At 39.5% G+C, this 24,200-nt stretch overlaps 2 protein-coding genes across 2 annotated transcripts in view; one reads left to right on the top strand and one right to left on the bottom strand.

Annotated features, from left to right (window-relative positions):
* The window catches only part of LOC134204270 (sodium-coupled monocarboxylate transporter 1-like), a 36,788-nt gene extending 25,968 nt beyond the window's left edge, over nt 1–10,820 (top strand). Inside the window, exons 2-8 of the mRNA XM_062679094.1 lie at nt 2,978–3,255; nt 3,339–3,417; nt 3,486–3,629; nt 3,687–3,827; nt 3,892–4,375; nt 4,434–4,576; nt 10,507–10,820. Coding sequence (XP_062535078.1) covers nt 2,978–3,255; nt 3,339–3,417; nt 3,486–3,629; nt 3,687–3,827; nt 3,892–4,375; nt 4,434–4,576; nt 10,507–10,801 — 1,564 coding nt within the window. The 3' untranslated portion in view covers nt 10,802–10,820. The remainder of the gene's footprint in view (nt 1–2,977; nt 3,256–3,338; nt 3,418–3,485; nt 3,630–3,686; nt 3,828–3,891; nt 4,376–4,433; nt 4,577–10,506) is intronic.
* A 49-nt stretch (nt 10,821–10,869) lies between these two features.
* Nucleotides 10,870–12,370, bottom strand: LOC134204271 (uncharacterized). Its single transcript, XM_062679095.1, is given in 4 exon segments — nt 10,870–11,393; nt 11,396–11,687; nt 11,789–12,058; nt 12,120–12,370. Coding segments are annotated over 4 exon segments (1,218 nt in total). The 5' UTR covers nt 12,252–12,370.
* Between the last annotated feature and the right edge of the window lie 11,830 nt (nt 12,371–24,200).

The raw sequence follows: 24,200 nt of genomic DNA, 5'->3' as shown, positions 1-24,200 counted from the left end.
CCAACTTTCTGCAGAGGATTTCTCGAATCCTCATATTTGTTACATACGTCGTTATGAAAAATTATGCTTGAATTAATGTAACTATGAAGTTGCTATACAACAGTAGTTCTTGACCTACTACGGTAACCACGGTTGTGGAACACGCGACATCACACCTAGGATAGGATGTGCCATCAGTCATTAAAAATCGTATCGATTTTCTGTCAAAATCGTACCGGTTGCTGATTGGGTGAAAATGACAATCGATTACTTCGATCGGCGGTATCACATTTTCAAAAGGGCAGCTTGTTGTTACCTTGGCCGTTTTGCTGAGTAATTGAATTGAAATTTATTACAAAATTCAAAAGTTTGTTTTTTCGATTTTTTGGGCAAAATGAATTCATGCTAGACTTAAATTATGTATGCATGATTCTCAAGGGTTATGCTAATTTGAAACACTCGATTTGAAGCATTATTAACCAACTTTTTACCCATTTCACTGAAAAACTCATCTAATTCCATGTAAAATCTTTTTGCTGATAGTACGTAACATCTTTCATTACGAATTATGGAAGAAATGAACGAGAAAACATAAATTTTATACATATATTATTCGGCTGATTTTGCATAAAAAATAATCGGAAGCACTGGACGCCACCTCGTCGAAGCAATCGACTTAGGAAACAACAAGGCAGTAATTCAATTGTCACATCCTATCCTTGCATCACACTAACAATCCTGTACAAGGATCTACCAAAACCTGTATAAGAACTATTCATATGCGAAATTGTTAGATTCTTATACAAAAAATGTAAGCTATCAAACAAATATTGTAAGAAAAGCTTACAAAATTGTTAGATTCTTATACAATACTTGTATAAGAATCTAGCAATTTCGTATATGCCCAGTTCTTATACAGGTGTAGGTAGATTCTTAAACATAATTGTTAGAAAATCTGACAACCGGTGTACCATCCGTTTTCTCTGTCACCATCACCTATAAGGAAATAAATCGTTTAAACCTGAGTAGCGCTTTTGTGTTAGGATCCCGGAATCCGAAAACTCTTCCTCGTCCCACGCCTGAGACCCGGAACCAAAAAATGTCTTCCGCACCCACCCCGGAGGCTGCCGTTGCCTCATGACCAGCGGCCTGGGGTTTGAGGCCGGGTTCCGTTTGAATCGAGTATGGTAGTTACGGTCCGGAATCAAAAAGGTTGTCTCATACGCTTTATACCTATCCATCTATGCCGAACCTCCTAGGTTACTTCTATCCGATCGTTTGATCACCTTGTTGTCGTCGGTGGCCGGTAGCTTCATCGATGTAATCTGCGTACTCTGCGGTCCTCTTCGCAGGTGGGTGGACGCTTCACTATGAGGAATTCTCATACAAGTGGGCGGCCAAAAATATTTTTTCAATGAAAATTGATACTATGCAACATATATTATGTGAAGGAATATTTATGAACCTTTTTCAACCCTTTAAGGGCCATCGTTAACCCTTCAAAAAATGACACCCATGAGAAATTTTTTTTTTAATTTTTTTTTTGGCAATTTTTTTTGTTTGTTTCCAATACAGCATGCATAAAATAGCAAACAATCATATTTCTAGTGATAATGTTGTTCATTTTTTAATCATTACGAGGTATAGAGAATAAATACCACAATTTTCAAGTAAACTCTGATTGCAGCGTTCTCGTAAAAGCGCAAATATGCGCAAGCAAATCACTCACTAAAAGGTGGTACTAGGGTTATATTTCAATCCCCCATTTACAGATGAGTGGACATTTGGGGACATTAGGTTTGCGGGACCATTTTATAGCGAAAAATTATGACAATCAAAGTTTTCTTCTACAACTATTTGATGTTAATATTTGCGTGCAAAACAAACCAAACTATCGAAAAGCTGAGGTTTTAAGGTATGGTATATAAAACTAATGGTATATAAAACATTATATTTGGATAAAAATTGACTTCATAACATACAAATCAAAGTAAGGAATAATTTTTTAGTTTCATCAGCTTTTTTTACTTCGCCAGCCCATATCTTTTGACTGAATAAACACAGCGCTTCAATATTTCCCGATTCTCTTATCTAGGGTATATACTTTCATATGATATATAAGTTAGACAAATTGGAGATAGTAAATTTTTCGATTAATGGCCACCCCTTTCCCCATAGTGCGCTTGTGCGACCACAGCTCCACCCCACATTGGTCTTTGATGGCCGATGTGATCTATTCCGCTGTCGTGACCTCATCCAGCGGTTTCCATTGGTGAAGTCAATATTGTCACCGAGTTGCACCATGACGACGATCAAGCTCAGCAGGACGTCGCTTATTGACCCTATCTCCACCGTATTGTGCTGCTGTATGCCAACAATTGGTGCACTGTTAGCGCTCTCCTCGACGATTGCTTTGTCACTAATGTCCTTCAGCTCCATCTCTCTAGCACCCGATGCGTTGGGTGGAGACCTTTCCAAATCTTTCCTTCCGAAGAAGCTTACTTCCGTTGCTTTGTTAGTTGGATCTTGAAAACCGGACCTTTTTCGATTTTTTGTTTGAAATTTAAAAAAAATAGGGGCTTCAAAAAATATGGGTTTTATGGGAAAGTTGACCTTAAAAAAAGACCCGGTTGAGCGAATAAAATTTTTTGACGGGACACAACACATTTAAACACACAACACAATTCATCCAAAAGCTCCTTTATAAATTATGAACTTCATAAGCTTCATCAGTAATTTCGTCGCCCGTAGGATTGTCAATCCGGAGATGGCGAGTTCAATTCTCGTTCCGGTCTAGGATATTTCCGGTTTGGAAACTTTCTCAACTCCCAAGGCATAGTGTATCCATTGTACTAGCATATAAAAACCACCCACAATAATTACGATATTCTTTCGAATGCTTCTTAAAATTTTTAAGGATCTAAAATGTCTTTCGATTGACGTTGTTCAATAAACCATTTCTCACTTGAATAATAACACTTTTTTTTACTAATTCCAGTCATGTATCCGCTGTTACGATGCTGGGCGTCCCAGCCGAGATGTACCGATACGGCATCCAGTACTGGGCCTGCTCCATTTCTGGCCTCATCGTTACCATCTTTATGGTATACGTTATTCTGCCGGTGTTCTATGAACTGCAGGAATCGTCTTGCTACGCTTACCTGGAGCATCGATTCAGCAAACGGGTCCGGTCGTTGGCTAGCTTTTTGTTCGTGCTGTACTGCCTGCTCAACACTCCGGTGATTATATACACTCCAGCGATAGCATTTAGTCAAGGTAAGCGGCACCGGTTAGCTGCGAATAAAATACTATCCAATGTAATCCATTGTGCAGATATTAATGTAGCCTTTCTTTTGCAGTTACTGGAATCAATTTGCACGTTATCACGCCAGTCATATGCTGTATTTGCATTTTCTACACCACTTTCGGCGGAATACGGTTTGGGCGGATTCGACTTTTGAAAACGGTGTCAGTTTAATTAAGCGATGTTCATTTTCTACTTTTAGCGCTGTGATATGGACAGACACACTGCAGTTTGGAGCTATGCTTTTAGCACTTTTCGTTGTGGTGATACTCGGAACGCTGCAGCTAGGTGGATTTATTAACATTTTTAAACTTGCCGATGCAGGTGGTCGGTTGATTTGGTTCAAGTAGGTACAAACGAGTCTGCATTCTAAACCAAATTGATTAACAGTTTTATATTTTAGTATGGACCCAGATCCAACTTTAAGATCATCGTTTTGGCTGGTGTCAGTAGGACTTACATCAATGTGGATCTCCAATATTGGGGCCACTCCAGAGTGCGTTCAACGGTTCCTAACCGTACCAGATATACAAAGTGCCAAGAAGTACAATGTTATTTATTGAATATAAACATGTTAAACCAACGAACTTAACATCTCTTTATTTCAGAGCTGTGTGGATATTCGGTATCGGACACATTATCGTAAAGCTATGCTCCGTCTACAATGGTCTATTGATATTTAGCAAATACCACGACTGTGATCCTGTTAGCTCCGGATTGGTAAAGAAAAACGATCAAATATTCGCCTATTATGTGCTGGATGTGGCCCAGAAAATCCCCGGGCTACCAGGGTTGTTTGTGGTGGGAATTTTCTCCGCAGCACTATCTACAATGTCCACCAGCATAAACACACTTTCCGGAACGATCTACGATGATTTTGTCAAGCCACATTTCAAATTCAAGGAATCCACCGCCAGTAACGTAATCAAGGGTATGGTCGTTTTCATAGGAGTAATTTGCCTACTGCTGGTATTCGTTGTTGAGAAATTGGGCAGCGTGTTTAGTTTAGCGATTTCAGTATCCGGAGTAACATCTGGTACACTTCTAGGGATCTTCTTCCTAGGGATGTTTTCACCTAAAATTAATGCAAAGGTAGAAAATGCCAACAAACAGGAATTTAGATAGTTTAATTTTGTGAATTTATTGATAGGGTGCTTTTTGGGGCGCAATAATTTCCCTAATCACAATGTGTGTGATCGCTGCTGGGGCGCAATTAGAAATCTTCAAAGGGAATCTTAAGTATCAGAGTTTACCGCTGCATTATGATGGCTGCCCTGGATTCAACTCTACTGGGTAAGTGTTCAACGTTTCTTCATCATATACGTAATGTTGAATGAGCACATATAGCATTTATCCAACTCATTGCAACCAATGATAAAAGAATTATTGTTAAATATATTGCTCCACGATTAACATTTCAACCAATTTTTCGCTACAGCCAAAACGAAATAGAGGAACTGCTCCTTGAATTCATACCATGTACCCAAATCAATTTCCTGTGTTCCTGTGTTTTGAAATTAAACCATATTTTAATCGAAATGGCGACCAAATAAGATGTATAAGCAATGCTATTTAACAATTCAATGCTGCTGGGCAAAATAGATGCTTTAAGATATGGATTTCACCGGCATCGTGTCTTATATATGATAGATAATCGAAATTGAGCGAGGCATACGATAAATTTGGGAAAATTCAGTCGGTAAATGATGAAAACAGATGTAAACATACAGAGAAAACGACAAATGTTGGGGTGGCATATTTCAAATTAAGTATAACTTTATTTAAAAGTCGATGTAAAGGTAGCTAATAAGCTCAGGGTACTCATTAATAATAATATTGATAAAAGAGCAGCACACGGATACATTATAAGATGTCATTTTATATTTGAAGACTCAGTCACCGTAGGAACAAATTTGGTTGAATCATTTAAATTCACCAAGATATCATTAAATAAGCTGCCGAACTCTTAAAAAAGTTTATTTTTACTCGCCAAATGGAAATCATCCAATTGTATCCCTTATGGTAACAGATCGTGGAGTTTATTCCAAATTTAATTATGAAATTACGATTTTAAGCTATCTTTTCAATATTCAATCAGAAGTGCTCTACGGGGTTCAAAAGCTGTTTTTTATGTTCGGTACCTTAACATGCACCTTGTACTTTTAGAATTTGGCTGTGAATGATTGGATTCAATAATATTACTCTTAATGATAGACCTGAGACAATAATCGAGCTTTAAAACTAATTTAAGTTGAAGACATACTAAATTTAAATTATGTCATTCCTAACATTTGTCGTTTTCTCTGTATGTTTACATCTGTTTTCATCATTTACCGACTGAATTTTCCCAAATTAATCGTATGTCTCGCTCGATTTCGATTATCTATCATATATAAGATACGATGCCGGTGAAACATATAAATTAAAGCATCTGTTTTGACCAGCAGCATTGAATTGTTAAATAGCAATGTTCTTACCACTCACTTGTTCGCCATTTTGGCCAAAACATGGTTTAATTTCAAAACATTGAATGTTTAAGTAGCGGATGTTTATTATTATAAATATAATCACGAAAAAACAATATTAAAATACATTAATCGTGTTTATAATAAGAAATTTTATAGAAAAAAAATTCGCTGTACGCTCAATTTTGTCACATCTAATAGGCGTATTTTGAGATTATTTTCAAATAAATGAACTTTAGAGTAAAAATTTCAACCATTTTATGTACGCATACATTGAAGATAGGGATTAATAATGAAATGCATTAAAAACAACCGAGCCAACAATTAAATTTCCTTTGGAATTTTCGAATATATTCATGTAATTTATGCTGTACGCTCAATTTTGAGAGTGACTGTATAACGCCTATTGATAACATATTGATTTTTATCTTGATAATCATTAAAACCCAAGAAAAACACGATAAAACGTGAACATTTTTTCAATAGCAACACAATTGCGATAAAATTGGTTAGCATTGAAAATATGGTGGTGAAGTGTTGACAGCCTGCATTGCCTACAAGTAAACAATATTGTTAGAAAATCCCAAGGCAAATAAGTATTATTATTTAAGAATGCAAAAACTAGGAATAAGAGAAACGGAGATTGAAGAAAAATGTCTGTTTGCCTTTTTGGAGAGGGGTTTGAGCTGAAATACTCCCCAGTGCGTCGTACACTTGACGCAACTGCACATAGACGTGCTGGTGCGCATCATGGAATTCTTTGAAAACGAAAAATCTTAGAGAAAGATTTGTTATTGGTTTCAGCATATGACAGCCACCAATCCGCCTTCCTTGCGGTAAGATGCGGTAAGATGCGCGGCTACAAAGCAAGACCATGCTGAAGGTGGCTGGGCTCGATTCCCGATTCGTTCTAGGAATTTTTTGGGTTGGAAATTTTCTTGACTTCCCTGGGCATAAAAGTATCATCGTGTTAGTCTCATGATATACGAAATACAAAAATGATAACATGGCTTAGAACCTTACAGTTAATAACTGTGGAAGTGCTTAATGAACACTAATCTGCGATTTTGCAAAGTCCCAGTGAGGGATGAAATGCCACTACGAAGAAGAAGAAGAACCCACCATCCCAATCCATCCACGTTCCGTAGTTTCTACGTTGTCTAGTCCAGTATTGCCAGTTATATTAGATTTAGAACTAAGAGGTGAGCCAGCCTAGGGCTGAAAGCCTCTAAAATAAAGACAATAATAATAATAATAATAATAAGATTTCTTGGGGTCCTCCTTAGCCGTGCGGTAAGATGCGCGGCTACAAAGCAAGACCATGATGAGGGTGGCTGGGTTCGATTCCCGGTGCCGGTCTAGATAACTTTCGGATTGGAAATTGTCTCGACTTCCCTGGGCATAAAAGTATCATCGTGTTAGCCTCATGATATACGAATGCAAAAATGGTAACCTGGCTTAGAAACCTCGCAGTTAATAACTGTGGAAATGCTTAATGAACACTAAGCTGCGCGGCGGCTCTGTCCCAGTGTGGGGATGTAATGCCAATAAGAAGAAGAAGATTTAGAACTCGGCTTTTCAGTAAGGAGATGCGGTTGAAGGAACCAGAAATCACGCCCAGGCTCGTGACCTATTGCGGGGAAGCAGATTCTGACCGTTAGCGCCTTTATGGTCTGATAAGCAACAGACGTGGGTGAAGGCAGACTGAATTTTGTCACGTAGTCCCCGGCACCTTTCGATTGGTGTGTGTAAAGCCTGCATTACGTGAGCAAAGCTTCTTCCACACATCGTGTAGCTGTTGCTGAACAGCGATTTTGAGGGAAGGGCTTGCATTCGTGCTTGAATAATCGTACGCACGCAATCTTAACCGTCAGCAAGATCATTAGCCAGGATGACTTTTTTGGTGTGATGGCGAAAATAGTAGGCCAGCGTGCCATTGAAGAAATCTAGACCAACATTTGAAATAGACGTAACAGTCAAAATGTATTCCTTTTGATTATTTGTCCACATACTTATATAGCTATTTCTGTAGATAAAGAATCAGAAAGATTAAATTTTAGCTCACAGCAAATAATTTTGAAAATTCAACGACGTGTAAAATTGCAGCTAGCTCTATCAAACGAATATACATTCGATATTCAATTTAATTTGATTGACTTTTACAAGCAAGCACAGTTTAAATTTATTTCAATTTAAAATAACAGTGAGATCGATTGAATGTTACGTTTATTTGCATGCTCCAAATATGTGCATGAAAATACATTTAAAATCACAACATATTTTTATCTGTGCTGTTAAGCCCTTTTCAGATGTTAATCTAGAAATCTCTCTAACAGCTCGCTGTGCATTGCCGGTGGGAGCGTATAGGTACATTGTAGTGTCGTTTACAGTTTGAGTAGGGGTGGTTGTCAAGTAGATAGCATAGCGGGTGGTTAAAAAATCGATTTTGCTCCACAGTGCTCATCTGATTCTTTACCATGTTCTGAGTGTCCTCTGAAAATTTGAGCTCATTTGGATTAAAACTGATTTAGCACAAGCCGTTTCAAGTTTGCATGCAAATTAGTATGGGGGAATTTATTTTTTCATTATACTGTTAATGACGCTTCCCCATTAAGCGCAGGTTAAAAGAAAACCTACATAGCTAAAAGGGATACTCAACAGCTTTCACCCAACGAAAACCGCATGTTGATTAATCGTCCCAATCGGCACACACGATGCCGATTTCTTATATTTTGCAACAGAACTTCTTTAATTTTTAACGTAAATCATCCACCACTCATTTAAAGATTCACATCTCCAGTCTATTTGATATGCTGCCACTGCGTTAAATTTTTAAGTGTGTAAATGATAACAGTTTGTGTCCATGTGTTCTGAAATATTTGATGCATTTTTGCCTATCTCGTATACAAAGTATACGTAAAGGTTATGTGTTCGCTACAAAAACAAACTTTTTATAGGAGGCTCGGAGACCCATAGTGTTATATACCGATCGACTCAGCTCGACGAATCGAGGTGATGTCTGTGTGTGTGTATGTGTGTGTATGTGTGTGTATGTGTGTGTAGGTCTAGCCCACTTTTCAGGCACTTACCCTTAACCGATTGCATTCGACGCAGAATCCTGTCCCATTGTTTCCTATTGAAAATTGGCCGGATCAGACTATGGACTCAGAAGTTATGGTCAAAATACTTTTTTTTAGACAACAACGAGTGAAAAAGTCTAGCCCAATTTTCAGGCACTTACCCTTTACCGATTTGCTCGCAACAAAATGTCCCATTGTTACCTATTAAAGTTATGGTCAAAATACTACAACAAAGCAACACGATATCAAATCTTTGACTGTTTATAAAGGTTTGGAGCACGTGGAGCTCGTGATTATTCCGATGTTGATGGATCCGAGGTTGTACAACGTAAGAACCATTTATGAAATAGAATTTATGCTACAGAACCACCAGCATAATGGGTAGTACTGTGCAAATAGATGGGACAAGGTGAAATTCCTTGAGCAGCATGGAGCAGGCAAGTTAAACAAATTTCGAAACGCCTATATCAACACCTATATCGCATGACGTGTAAATTTGATGGACCTGTCACTTTTCCTTGCGGATAAATTATTTCGTCCCAGAAAAAAATATTTTAAGCTCTTTTTAGTGGAATGTATTCAACAGTCTAAGACGAGTTTAGTATTCTCCATTTAATTCCACTACGTTTCGTTATCTTTGCAGATACGTATTTCGACCGCTGTGTGGTCGTCTTCAGTACTCGTAGAGATCTTTCTCTATACTTTAGTAGTAAAGACCCACGGAACAATTAGATCAACATGTGTATTTCACGAAGCTGTCTTGATGTATTCTTCAAGAAAGTTTCTCTTCAAATTGTTTGTGCAAATTGTGTTAGTAATTAATCCTCTATGTTTTCATGAGCCGTTTGACCCGTATTTAGCACTTATACTCAACTTAAGTCAATCAAACTGACTCTTGAATAGGTTTTTTTTTTCTGAGAAGATTTGCTCACACATGTCACATGTTTTAATTAATTTCGGATTTAATTCCATATCGCGGATTTAACCTATTGAATCATGGTCACATTTTAGGAAACACTGCAGATTATCCAAGACATAATCAACACTTTTTCATCCGAAATTATTTTCTCGTTTCAACCATTAAAATACGTGATACCAAGGAAATGGACAGAAAATCCACGACACAAATAAAATCGCAACAATGACTTCACTTTCAGGAATTAGGATTAGTTCAAATTTTCCAATCTTTGCAAACTCGTTGTATTCTTATAGTATTTATCAAGTAATATTAATTGAAAAATGATTTGATTGAAAAATAAAACATGAGGATCGAACTCGAGTCCACTGAATTAAAGTCCAATGCGCTGCTTCTCGATCGTCCGTGCTTAGAAACAGAACAATCGAAGTGTAACTGGTTATGCATTCTACCGACTGACAGTACCTATTGTACAATGCGGTGAGAAAAGTTCCTGGAAACATGAATTATGATCATGATTCCATGAATTGACAATTTTTATGTTTTCTTGATTTTATGTTCATAATTATGGGAACGGATTTGTTTCCCTGTGCCCGTGCAATCAGTTATGTTGATAATTATTTGGTAACTCAATTCCATTGAAACACAAACTTACTGTGGAGCCAAACAAAAATATTCATCCAGCCTTGGCATTCAGATTCGTTAGAAAATATCTTTTCAATTCAAAACTAATCGTTCCAAAATTGTATGCGTTATTTTCAGATCCGCAACATCTACCTTCTACATCGATGCCGATGGACATGATAATTCCGAAGTACCTTGGGTGTTCCGATTGGGCTTCATGTACTATTCGCTGTTGGGTACAATAATAGCCATTGTTGCCGGAGCAGCAATAAGTTACTTCACTGGAGGACAGAAACAACCAGTTTCGGAACAGCTACTAACACCTTGGGTCCGTCCACTTTATCGGAAAATTCAATGCACCGAAGAGTACGAATGTAGGATTACTAAAAACCAAATATACGCCATCAAGGAGGTGCAAAAAATGTGTAAATAAACGTTCCTTTTTATTGAAATTGTTTGTTATTTTAGAAATAGATTAGTTTATATTTCATGCAAGTAATGCTACCGCTTGTCTGCTTTCCCCATCGCGGGTCTGACATATGGCTTGTATCCTATCCGCTGATTAATGTACTGCTTTCTTATTTCTCTCAACTTCTTTGCTAAAGATATCACTTCTTGATCTGCTTCATCGTAGTCTTTGCCTAAAGTATTAGCAAACGTATCATGAAGCCATTTAACTGATTTATCCACATTGGCTTGAAATCCTTCTAGAACGTTCTTTGTATGTTGATACCGTGCTGGATTCACCATGTCGGTCAACATGTAGATCAAACCATGTTTAACAGCTGACTGCTGTCGAAGAGTTACAAAGGGAAGCTCCACTTGAGGCAGTGCTGCCTGGGCAACTTCCAAAGCAATCAAAGCACCATGACACACTGTTCGACAATCCAGTGCTAGAGATATTTTTTCCTGGGCAATAGTCGATGGACCAACTAAATTCCAGTACTCAACTGCTTGCAGAAGTCCTTTCAGAGCAGCTCTCATCAACAAGCCAGCTGTTCGCCATTGTTCGGAAACGCCGCCAAACGATCCCGAATTTCACGGGCAGACTCAAGCTCCTCATCGAGATTCTGCTCTTGAGATGAAATATAGGTTCCATTATTTGTCATTGCTATCAGACGGTCCAATTCCAAGTAAAGCGCCTGGAGACGGGTGAAACTTTGGCGAAGTTTTGTAATGCGGGTTCGCGAGTGCTCAACTGTATCGATGTGGAAATTTTCAGCTTCTACTGCCATAGCCGAGCGAGATATTCGAGCGATGAACTCCTCTTGGCGAGCTGCTTTTACGGGATCCAATGCTATTTCCAATTTAAGCGCCAACTGGGTGTAGAGAATAAGAATGAATTATTTTATAATTATGCTCGATCATTGTTCGTAAGAATTGTAAACCTCTAATAGGCAAAAATACATACACGACGAACCTTAGCCGTATCATCTCTACTACGATTCAAATTTGCTTCAGCAGTTTCCGTCCTAGAGGAACCGTTCGGTACCTCATTCAAACGGACATCCATAATCAATTTGTTGTCCGGTTCATACAATTCATTGGTAGCACTCGCTTTTGCAAACACGGTTTCTAGGTGTTCAATCCACGCTTCTGCAGTCAACATGCGTGGCCCAGGACAAGTACTCTCGAGTGCACATATCTCCTCGTCCAGTCGTTGATATGCTTGAGACACTGTCTCCGTTGACTAACAGCGTGAAAAAACGATTAAATTCCAATCAAATTATAATTCACTAATGGTCGTTCACCTTCGGTACAACACTCTCCACCTGGAACGATTCATCCGGTGATCCGATAAAAGTTTTAGCAATCCTTCGCTCCGGGGTGTTCCGTTCGGTATATTCTTCGTCGACCGCCGTACTTGACGAGGTGCATCCCATGATACATCTCGCTAGCGCTTTTTCCCCGGTACCTACTTACTGGACAGCTCTCTTGTGAATCACAGTATCGATTGTTACGGCACAAAGAGCCTTGTGAGGCACCGTGAACTCGCGCTTTATGTTTACTCAGTCAATTCATCGGTGTGTACACGTGAAGGTCGCGTCATTCATTTTCCGCTTATGAGGTGTCACTGTTAGGACAAACATTTATTTGGCGTTACATACCTATACCAAGTATTCTACAATCGGAGTATCCTAGTTTGGTATGGTCGCGTGTTGCACATCCTGTTATCTATAGTAATAATCTATTCCGATAAAATAGGATAAAAGAATAATGTGCAGAAGCGTAGCTAGTTTTAAGCAATTATGACAGCACGCTCCTAAATTAGTCACACAAGGCTGTTGCTGGTTTAATCATTTAAGCTCGAATCCTTTTATAGTGATGTATTTAGCACTTATATTCATTACTATTTTTTCTTGTGCATGGAAAAATGGATAAGCTCAGAAAACGGGGAGACATATATTATGCTGCTTTTAGTATCTAATGCAACTATTACGAGGCGAGACGGCTCTGTCCCAGTGTGGGGATGTAATGCCAATAAGAAGAAGAAGCAGCTATTATTTACGATATAGTTAATGGAGAGTCTGGACGTGATTGAGTTACCGTGAAATTACCATCGATAATTCGAGTAACATTAGTAATTGAATTATTTGAATTATTTCTATATTCAATGGAATTTTTACATATGTTAGAATACCCGAGCAAAGCTTGAGAGCAAATCGATAACTTTTTTTGATGTTGTGAAATCGCCGATTATGACTACTTTTTTTTTTGTTCGGGATGAACCACTGCGTCCATTTCATTGAACTTTTGTAGTATACCCGTGTCATTTGTTTAGTGCATGTCTTTCTGCTCCATTTCTATTGAGAAGAAATGAAGTAGTCATTTTTTATTCATATATTTCTCAAGCTTAATGTAAGGCCTCTTTAGACTAAGGTACCGCTATTTATACCCTTCGAAAAATGGCTTATACCAACTCTCAAAGGCGCGCCCCTCAATCAGTTTCAGCTCAACAATAAGTGGGATAATACTGATTTTGACCATGCATCGGTACTGAAGTTCAAACATATTTTTGCTTCTTCTTATGAGTTCCGAATTCGTTTTTGTATAGAGATCTGATTTCATTGCGTTTGGCATTTCCGAATCTCACCTTTACACAGAGCTCTAATCAGTCAGAGGGTTCAGCAGATCCACCAAATTCGTATCCGCTTCTTTCCTAATTAATCAGCGCTCTGGAGCTTGGAGATTCATGTCGTCGGCTTCGAAACCAGCCTAAGATTGAGTTACGTTTTTACAATTTACTCCATTGACTCCATAAAAAAGGAGCAAAAAATTGGTCATCTAAAAGCAAATTATAGTCGTTCCATACTCTTCCTACCATCACTCATAAGTATTAACAAGAATAGTAAGAACTAGAGCACAGTGTGGTAGATCTTACTCCGTAATGCAACATCTACCCAATGCAAGAGTGTCTACCCAGCATTACAGGCTCCGTTAACTGCCTGGCTAATTGTTTCACCCCCAAGCCATGGATCCCATCGGCACGGATCGCCTGACACCTTGGGATTCGGGTTTAGGGAGGTCATATTGTCAGCTTCAATGTTGTACCGAGCGATATGACCGGATTTACACCGTTACGCACTACTTCAGAGTATCCATATCCCAGCGTAACGGGACTTTGATATCTTTTTGATCGTTTTAACGGTTAAAATAACAAAGCGTATAGCAGAAAAATCTTACTGTGGCATCAAACCGAAAAATATTCCTGATATCGATGAGAGCAAATCGAAGCCTAATTTTTAAATTGGTTCCGATAACAAAAAGAGGACACAGTTTGATGTGGGATCATACAAATTAGAAATCTACAGCAAAATGAGATTAATATATATAAACAATCATGATAATTCATATTTGAAAACAAATTATGAATTCAATTTGATGTCAAAATCAAAATATGTTTTCTATGTGCTCTCATTATGTTTTCAGACTTTGCTCGAGTATGACATATGGCTTGATTGATGACAGGGCTGACAATAGTCGTTCTCGTCGTAAGAAGAAAGCGAAAACAATATAGTCTTCGTCATAAGAGTGAAATCAGTTTGGTTGCAAATTTTCGAATACTATTCTAGTTTGAATATGAGCCAAAATAGATCAAACTCACAAGCTTCCCCAGCAGTGTTCTATTCATATTTGATTGTTTTCCATTAAATGAAATGATCATGTTGCTGCTGAGGAAGGCGCGGTAAATGCAAAGTGGATTGATCCGTACATAAAATGACGCATTCATGCACCAAAACAATTGAAAAATATTTGACTCTCGTGATTCATTCGTGATTCAAATCTGCAGAAAATAGAACTGAGCGGTATAACAGTTTTAAGCTTTTGAATCTCGACTGTTATAAAAATGAATCTTGAGCCACTGCTGGGAAAGTGCATGATTCAGATTCATATTCAAACTGCAGCCCCGAAGGATTTGAATCACTGCTGATTTTACTCTAACATTCCTATTCAGTTTTCTCGCGCCGCATGCCTACCCCGGAGATAGTCGCGCAGCCAAAAGTTATGACGATTTCCGTCGTCACTTCTTCACATAATTTACTGCACGTCATCATAGACGGAGTGGTTTAAAACATAATGGCGTCTCAAATAAACAAATAGTAGGAGCTTTGGTAACACAAATGTTTCGGTAACATTTATTACGTCTTCATACGTTACTTCAAATTCATTATTTCATAGAATTGATAAAAATCTTCGCATGGCAGCTGCCGCTTGAAGAATAATGGTATGAAGCAGTCTTCAAAAATCCCTCTCTGGGAGCTGCTGAGATTCCAAAAATGGTAGAGAGATCAATCCCAATCACGCAAACGGTCCCAATCCAGGCATGCATTGTCTTTTTTCACTTTGTATGGGAGGATTGAATCCTGGGATTTAATCCCAAAACATTTGATGCTTTTTGTATAATCCCAATCTAGTAATCTATTTGACATTATTCAGTAATTCAATTTCACAAGTGTCAGACTGTCAGTCAAGGTTTTTTTTACCCAGGTCAATTTTTTATGTGCAAAATGTATTATTGCATTTCACAGTCATTATTCATTGCAGATAAGGCCGCAAGACATATAAGATAGTTTACCAGCAATCCTGCACAATGCTGTATTGTTGAATGTCCTTCTTATCATGGGCATTTTGAGGAGCTGAAACGATCGATAATCCACAACCCAATCGACGATAATAATATCCAAAAAATTACTCCTCAATTGGCGGTCTTGTGGTGATAATCCAAAAAATGAATAATACCAAACTATAGAATAAAAATATAGAATAAATATGATAAATATTTTTTTGCAATTCCTGATCATAATACCTGGTTTACAGTTCGTCTTTGAGTGATAAAACGGCCTAATTTTCCATACCAACAAAATGGGTGCTGGGTTGCATAATATTCATTATAGCACTCATTTGGGTGCATTTGGGTGCATAAACCTTTAGTTTCATTTACCACAATGCCATGTATCGAAAAACATAGTTGAAGAACCAAAAAATGCATTGTTCTTATTTGATTTCAGTACAGTGATTGACCTTTTTTTTCAACCAACGCCAGCCGTTTGCAATGGGCTTTCTATAGCTTAACTGCTATAAGGGTGATAATATGACGTTCACTACTTTTTGAGATGTTTCAACCTCCTTTCCCCGTATGTACTGTCACTATATCCTGGACCCCTTCCTCCTTCAATCTAAGGATATTATTTTCGAACGGCCCCTAAATCAGTTCATGTGGATGGTGGCAGGATCTTTGATTTTTCGACTTCTTTAAAAGTAGCCATTTGCATAGCAGTTTCTTCCACACAGAGCTTAATTTCAAAATATTTAAAACCATTGAACAAAAAATTCTTCGGTATTTTTTGAGAATCCTGGCGATTGTCAACATTTCGTTTCTGGCTAAAGAGAAGAAAAACAGAGGCCCTTCCACGGGGAGCTGAGCTCCAGTTAGTGCCAGTATAGTGGACGATTGGTTTTAACACACCCTATCGGTCTCAGCCGAACGTAAAAGGATGGATGAACAAACATTACTTCGGGCAAAAGGATGGTTCAGTTCAGTCACGCCCAACCAACATTTAATACGTTCTTTCCCGGAAATACCGTCAACTGGGGGGAAGATGATCATATTTAAGACAAAACATGCAATAACAACATGTGTTTACATTTTAAATCGAAACAAATATTTTCAAAACATGTACTGCTATACGTTGCAATAATCATCAACTTTAGTTTTCTGAAATGTGTTCGCATTTATTAAAAAAAAATTAAATTATCCCACATTTTTTAAGTAATCTGGTTTGGGGTGAAGTTGATCAAGACAGCTCTACCAAAATCATTATGACCTAGTAGTAAAAAATACTCTAGGTTATTTGTATGAATGTTGAATTTACTACGTAAAGAAGTCAACAAAGTCAATATTTGAAACGAAAATAGCGTCATTTACGACTATCTCTCTCTTTCTCCCACAAAATACATTTTCATGTTTATAATCGAAAAACTCGGATTTCTACCTAGCGGTAACATTACTTGAACGGAGAATATTGTTGACTACCGTTTCATAAAAAAATTTGGCACTTTTGACTGACACATCAAATGATCACCTTCACCTCAATGATCATCTTCCCCCCAGTTGACGGTACCATAATGTTGATAGTCCTACTAATCCTTTTTGAACAGTATTTTATATCATTGTTAGGTTTAACAAGTATTATCAGGTTCCTCATCTCTATAGATAGAGCTCTGTATCCTTCGAATTCCTGAATAAATAAATAATAAATAATCCTTCGAATTCCACCATGGAATATAGATACAGATTTCTCGTCTTCTACAGTATTTCAATAAAAGCATCAAAAATATCTTTCAAATTCCGACTTCACTACTTATATTAACCAATTATGTGCAATTTCAGTTTATTTGTACTCTTAATTTAACAAGACAGTTTTCCAAAGATTTAAATTTAGGATTGAATCCGAGCATCAATCATGCATGCTGAGATTAGAAAAAATAAGGATTGGAAACAATCTTGAAAATAAAGATTATTTCAAAGCATGCTTGTTTCAATCTGAGAGTAAAAGGATGCTCTTGAAACACTGGATGAAGTCTTCGTTCTTCAATGTCGTGGTTGACGATTTGATTGCACGACGAAAGCGGACGTCGTGCGCGTCATTGGCGATGCGTCGAGCAGCACTGAAGACAACTCGTCGCTACTGTGGCTTTTCTTGTTGCGACGATGACTATTATCAGCCCTGGTTGATGATAATGGAATCAGGATTATTCAATGCTTGTCAGAAACATTTCGAAAACTATTGGGAAATAATTGAGAATAGAAAACTATTGTCATTGTACGTACATGCTTTGAAGTTTCATTAATTCAAGACCAATAACGATTCCGGCTACGTCCTCACAGTCAATTTAGGATAGGAAAAAAAATGTTCAACACTCATTGCTACAAGAGACCGATGACTCCTCTGCGTCTCGTTCTGCGTGATCGTTCTGCGTCGGAAAGAAAACACGGGCAAACGCGCACTGAAGGTATTACATTCTAATCAATTTACGCACTAGCAAAAAGAAGCACTCGAAACACGTTCATCGTGAACTAGGTAATTGATTTTCTTTCCAACCGCACAAACAGAATTAAACACCTGGATCTCGTGAAGGTTCCGCGTCCGATGCAAAACACGTTCAATCACTCACTAATTGATTTTCTATTCGACTTCACACAACAAAACTAATACCCGGCTCCGTGTCCGATACGAAACACATACTCATACAATGGCGGGTATTGAAAATCTTTCAATTAGTAACTAAAAAAATACTCATAGAATACTAAGTTGAAAAGCAGGCCATTTTCCAGTTTGAATGTAGAGCTATTGAAGATGAATAGGAGATAGGCTGACCATACGTACCGTATTTAACGGGACAGTTCCGTTTTTTAGACCTTATTGTGCTGTCCCGTCGTAATCTGAAAAACCCTAAATTTGACAGGTTTTTTCATTGATTCTCCCAAAGAGCTCCAAAATGGCATTAAAATTTTACCAATTTCATTAGTGGATTGAACGGAACCGGTAACTTGGTAGACACGTATATCCTGAAAATCAGGTCACGCTTCAACTTCACAACTTCAATAAAATGAAGCGCAGAGGAAGACAGATTTCCAGATTAAGTTCATTTTCGATTTTTTTACATCTTGCGAAGTAGGTTGATTCTATATTTTTTTTCATTTTTTGTCTTTCCACATATTTTTCAATCGTTCGGTTCTTTTCAAAACAATAAGAATCATTCAAAGTCTGAAAAATTCAAAGTATTTCGAATTCATCCACTGTAAAAAAACGACGAAAAAGAATAATGCTGAACAAAATCAAATCGAGTTTAAGGCGGTTCCAAACCAAGTGAAAATGTGGTCGGATTTCGGTCCTCACGTACTTTAACACTAGTTTACAGATCAGGAGCTTCCATATGTGTGGGACTTTTTGGAAGCACATGCGATCAAAACAAATGGACAAGATTTCCGAGATGTGATGCTTCTTTTAGCATCATTTAAATCTATTTCGATAAAAAAGATTACTTCTTAATAATGTTCTTTCCTTGTGGAGATTCTTGTTCCGCAGATTTTTCCTCACTTATATTCATTGAAAAGGGTTTTGGCACGGGAAATCAATAATCCCACCCTATTACTATTACCCCATTTGTTACCCCATTTTCGACATTTTTTTCTTAAAATTATTTTTTCAACCTTCTAATGCCCACACCGGCTTTAAAGGCTGGTTTACAATTCGGAGAACATGTCACGGAATTTGGTTTCCCATGAATTTGTAAAGGGGCTAGCCTTCAGAAAGGATACTTTGACTATTTTTTGTTATTTTCTATTGTTCAAAATTGGAAAAGTTTTTGATATTGATCAGTAATAAAATCCTTAGACCCTAATGCATATTTAAAAGTGGATTAAAAAAATGTTTTCAAAGCTCCACATTTTTTAATATTGAAAAACAAGTAATTTTTTGTTCCATCGTGTTTTTGTCCGCGCCCCTTTGAAGAGTAAAATATTTGTTGTTCAGTATTTTTCCACAACTGATTTAATACTTAGAAGATTAGTTATGGTACTCAATAGAAGGTTATGATGGTGAAAAAAATCACTCTAAAACTTTTCTTAAAAATTCTAACACGAAAAATTAAAACTAAGCCCATAAATATTGAAATCTCCGCAGCTCTTGAATTTTATCACAAGGTTTTTGACATGTCCCGTTTTGCAAGTGCGTTTGTCCCGTTTTTCCACCGAAAGAATCTGGTCAGCCTAATTGGAGAAAACGAAACACGTTCAATCGCGAGCTCCGGTGATTTGTTGCGTTGCAGCCGAAAATATTTTTTTTCTGCCCAAGAGCGTAGCCAGAGTGAGGCAGGGGGCGTCAACACACCCCCCTCTAAATGTTGGTTTACGTATACTTTGTTTACGAGAAAGGCAAAAAATGGAACATGATTCCAAGTCCAATGCAATTTGTTGCGAGTAAATCGATTTAGGGTAAGTGCACTAAAAGTGAGCTAGACTTCTTACGCGTTTTTTTATAACACAAAGTATTTAGGCCTTAGTTTTTAAGCCCATAGTCCGATCTGACAAAATTTTAATAGGAAGCAATGCATTGCAATGGGACAGCAATGCATTGCAATGGGATTCCGCGTCGAATGCAACAAGTTTCATTTACTGAGGTTAAGTGCATTAAAAGTGAGCTAGACTTTTTTTACGCTTTCATAACAAAACGTATTTGGCCATAAAATCTGAGCCCACAGTCCGATCCAATAGGGAAGCAATAGGATTCTGTATCGAATGGAACTTGTTGCAAGTAAATCGGTTGAAGATAAATGCATTCAAAGTGAGCTAGACTTTTTTACGCGCTTTTTTATAAAATAAAGTATTTTGGCCATAACTTCCAAGCCCATATGATATGCCAAATTTTCAATAAGGAACAAAAGGACAGGATTCTGTGTCGAATGCAATTTGTTGCAAATAAATCGGTTGAGGATTAGTACCAAAAAAGTGAGCTAGACTTTTATACTTAACAAAATAACAAAAAGTATTTTGGCTATATTTTCTGAGCCCATAGTCCGATCTGCCAAATTTTCAAAAGAGATTAAAAGGACAGGATCCTGCGTTGAATGGAACTTGTTGCAAGTAAATCGGTTGAGGATAAGCAAATTTTCAATAGGAATCAATAGGACAGGATTCTGTGTAGAATGGAACTTGTTGCAAGTAAATCGGTAGCAGGGACTTTGTCCAAGGGCGTCAACCCTGGTTAACCCTTGCATCAACCACACTGTTTACAAAGGCACCCATGGGATCACAAATGGCAACTATCACACAACAGGTAGAGATAACGACCCGGAGGGAAACGTATACAAAAAAAAACAACGAAGGAGCAGCCGGAGCGAATGTTTTCGCAAAAAGTGGGAAGCTGTGGCGATCTCCAGTGATGGCACAGGCAGCAGTAGCGAGTACCAGCTGTTTGGCCAAGACTTCTGGGAACAAGACAGGCCAACAGAAGCTAGGATCCGAGAATATGGTATCCACACCAAAATTGGCAAGTAGTGTTAATCAGGAGGAACTACAACTTGGGAGGTCCAACCTGAAGGAGGTGCGGAATCGAATCAACGAGCTTTATGACTTCGTGAAGGACAAACACAATGTCCACACTAAGATAAAGGTTCTAGTGACGAGCATCAAATGCGCCGTTAAAGCTGCCGAGCACGAACCTAACGCGCTCAAAAGAAGAGCTGAAGCAGCTGAAAAAACGCTGAGAGAGGGAGCGGAGCATACAGCAGACACACAGCAGATACCAATGAATGAGCATCCAAAATACTCGCAGAAGCGAAGCAGGGATTCGCCAGGAGAGCAGGAAGTCCCGAAGAAGCAGCGGAACGTGCACGATTGTGCTAGCATACTAAAGGATGGCGTCAAGAACGGTGATTGGCAAACCGTGGAAAGCCAGTGAGAGAAGAGGAAGAAGCAGAAGGTGACTGTGGAAAAGAAGAAGGAACAGATCTCCTCAGGAGAGGGTCAAGGGCGAAGCGAGCGAGAGGACGACGTATGCAGCAATCCTGAGGAAAGTGAACGAAAACCCGGAGCTCAAGGACTTGGGAGAGAAAGTAGTGAAGACTAGGCGTACCAGAAGGGGGAGTTGCTGTTCGAGCTGAAGAAAGATCCTACAATCAAAAGCTCGGCCTTCTAGGAGCTCGTTGCCAAATCCACGGGCAGTGGAGCAAACGTAAGCACTCTAACACAGAAGGCAGTAGTCGAGTGCAGAGACCTGGACGAGATTACGTCGGAAGACGAACTGAGGGAGGCTCTAGTCTCGCAATGTATGCTGAGTGAGGTGCAGATGACTGAGGAAAGCGCACGGTGGTACACAAGTAGCAGCGATACGATTACCAGCAGTTGCTGCCAACAAAATGGTGGAGGTGGGCAAGGTGAAAGTCGGATGGTCGCTGTGCCCGTTGAGACTTACTCCGCGAGTCACCAAAGAGATGGAGTGATGCTTCAAACGCATGGCGTTTGGACACCAGGTGCGAAACTACAAAGGTCCGGACAGATCTGGTCTATGCCTGCTCTGCAAACCGGAGGATGGAAACGACCATATGACGGGTGGCTTCCAATGCCCTGCATACAAGAAGGCGATGGCGGGCCAGGTTTAATGGAGATCATCCAGTTGAATCTCAATCATTGCGATACCGCACAGCAACTGTTGTGGCAGTCGACAACAGAAGCAATGTGCGACGTGGCACTTATTGCTGAGCCTTATCTTCTTCTTCTTCTTCTCATTGGCATTACATCCCCACACTGGGACAGAGCCGCCTCGCAGCTTAGTGTTCATTAAGCACTTCCACAGTTATTAACTGCGAGGTTTCTAAGCCAGGTTACCATTTTTGCATTCGTATATCATGAGGCTAGCACGATGATACTTTTATGCCCAGGGAAGTCGAGACAATTTCCAATCCAGAAATTGCCTAGACCGGCATCGGGAATCGAACCCAGCCACCCTCAGCATGGTCTTGCTTTGTAGCCGCGCGTCTTACCGCAAGGCTAAGGAGGGCCCCATCGAAACCTTATCGAAACCCTTCGCCGTTATTTGAACTGGGTGGCGGATTCATTGCATTGGGGATTGCGGCTATCCAAGTGATGGGCAAATTCCCTATTCAAGAAGTAGTAGACAGCTCTAGCGAAGGTTTTGTTGTCGCCAAAATCAACGGGATCTTCGTGTGTAGCTGCTACGCACCCCCAAGGTGGACTTTAGAGCAGTATAACCGGATGCTGGATGCACTCACGGAGAAGCTGATCAACCTTAAACCCGTAACCATCGGAGGCGACTTCAATGCTTGGGCAGTGGAATGGGTTAGCAGGCTGACCAACCCCAGAGGTAACAGTTTGCTGGAGGCGCTTGCAAAGCTGGAAGTCAGACTGGGCAACGAAGGTACCGTTAGTACATTTCGCAGAGACAGCAGGGAGTCCATCATTGACGTGACGTTTTGCAGTCCGTCGCTGGTGAGAAACATGAGCTGGAGAGTTTGTGAGAACTACACTCATAGCAATCACCAAGCGATCCGGTATAGTTTTGGAACACGGCTACCGACGACTCGGAGGGGGATAAGAACTACCGGGTGAGAATGGAAGACGAAGGACTTTGACAAGGAGCTTTTTATCGAAGCACTTCGAGTTGTCAGGGGCGCAACAAATCTGGAAGCAGATGAACTGACGGAAACGTTAGCGAGGGCTTGCGATGCGTCGATGCCAATGAAACTGGAACCATTGGACAGCCGACGCCCAAATTACTGGTGGGCCTGGTGGGACTGTCTCAAGGCCAGGAGACGTTTTCAGAGGGCAAGGTCTGAAACGGCAAGAGAAGAGCGTAAGATAGTTTTCCGGGAAGCTAGAGCGGCTTTCAAATGGGAGATTAAAGTCAGCAAGTCCAATTGCTTCAAGCAGTTGTGCCAAGAAGCTGACGATGATCCTTGGGGCAATGCTTATCGTGTGGCAATAACGACGCCAGCGGAGATGTGTCCGGACAAGTTGAAGATGATCGTGGACGGTGTCTTCCCGCAGCATGATTCTACGATGTGGCCGCCTACACCGTACGAAGATGAAGACCGAGTCACCATTGCAGGTATGCAAGTCTCCAACGACGAGCTGTCATCAGTGGCGAAAGGTCTGAAGATGAAGAAAGCTCCAGGTCCGGATGGAATTTCAAACGTGGCTCTAAAAACTGCTATACTGGCGTTTCCAGATTTGTTCAGAATGCTGCTGCAGAAATGCCTACAGATGGCTACTTTCCGAATAAGTGGAAGATTCAGAAACTGATGTTGCTGTCGAAACCAGGAAAACCGTTGGGGAGTGCAGCATCGTATAAGCCCATATGCCTACTGAATACACTGGGGAAGTTTCTGGAAAGGATTATCCCTAATAGGCTGTCGCAGTTCGCGAAGGGCGAGATCGACTTGTCGGAGAAGCAGTTTGGATTCCGGAAAGGCAGATCGACGGTGGATGGGACATTGCCGCCTCGCAGCTTAGTGTTCATTCAGCACTTTCACAGTTATTAACTGCGAGTTTTCTAAGCCAAGCTACCATTTCGGCATTCGTATATCATGAGGCTACCACGATGATTCCAATCTGAAAATTGCCTAGACTGACACCGCGAATCGAACCCAGCCACCCTCAGCAATCAGCATGGTCTTGCTATGTAGCCGCACATCTTACCGCCCGCCTAAGGAGAGCCCCGCGAAAAGGTGTATAGCAGCAGCTAATAGAGCTTATAGGACTTATTACGGAGGCTGATCAGAGAGTTTTCGGAGTATTTCAGCGTAAGGTG

Source organism: Armigeres subalbatus, unplaced genomic scaffold (assembly GCF_024139115.2).
Source record: "Armigeres subalbatus isolate Guangzhou_Male unplaced genomic scaffold, GZ_Asu_2 Contig491, whole genome shotgun sequence".
Classification (NCBI taxonomy): Eukaryota; Metazoa; Arthropoda; class Insecta; order Diptera; family Culicidae; genus Armigeres; species Armigeres subalbatus.
Note: the sequence above shows the minus strand (reverse complement) of the source record. Positions and strands in the feature narration are given on the sequence as shown.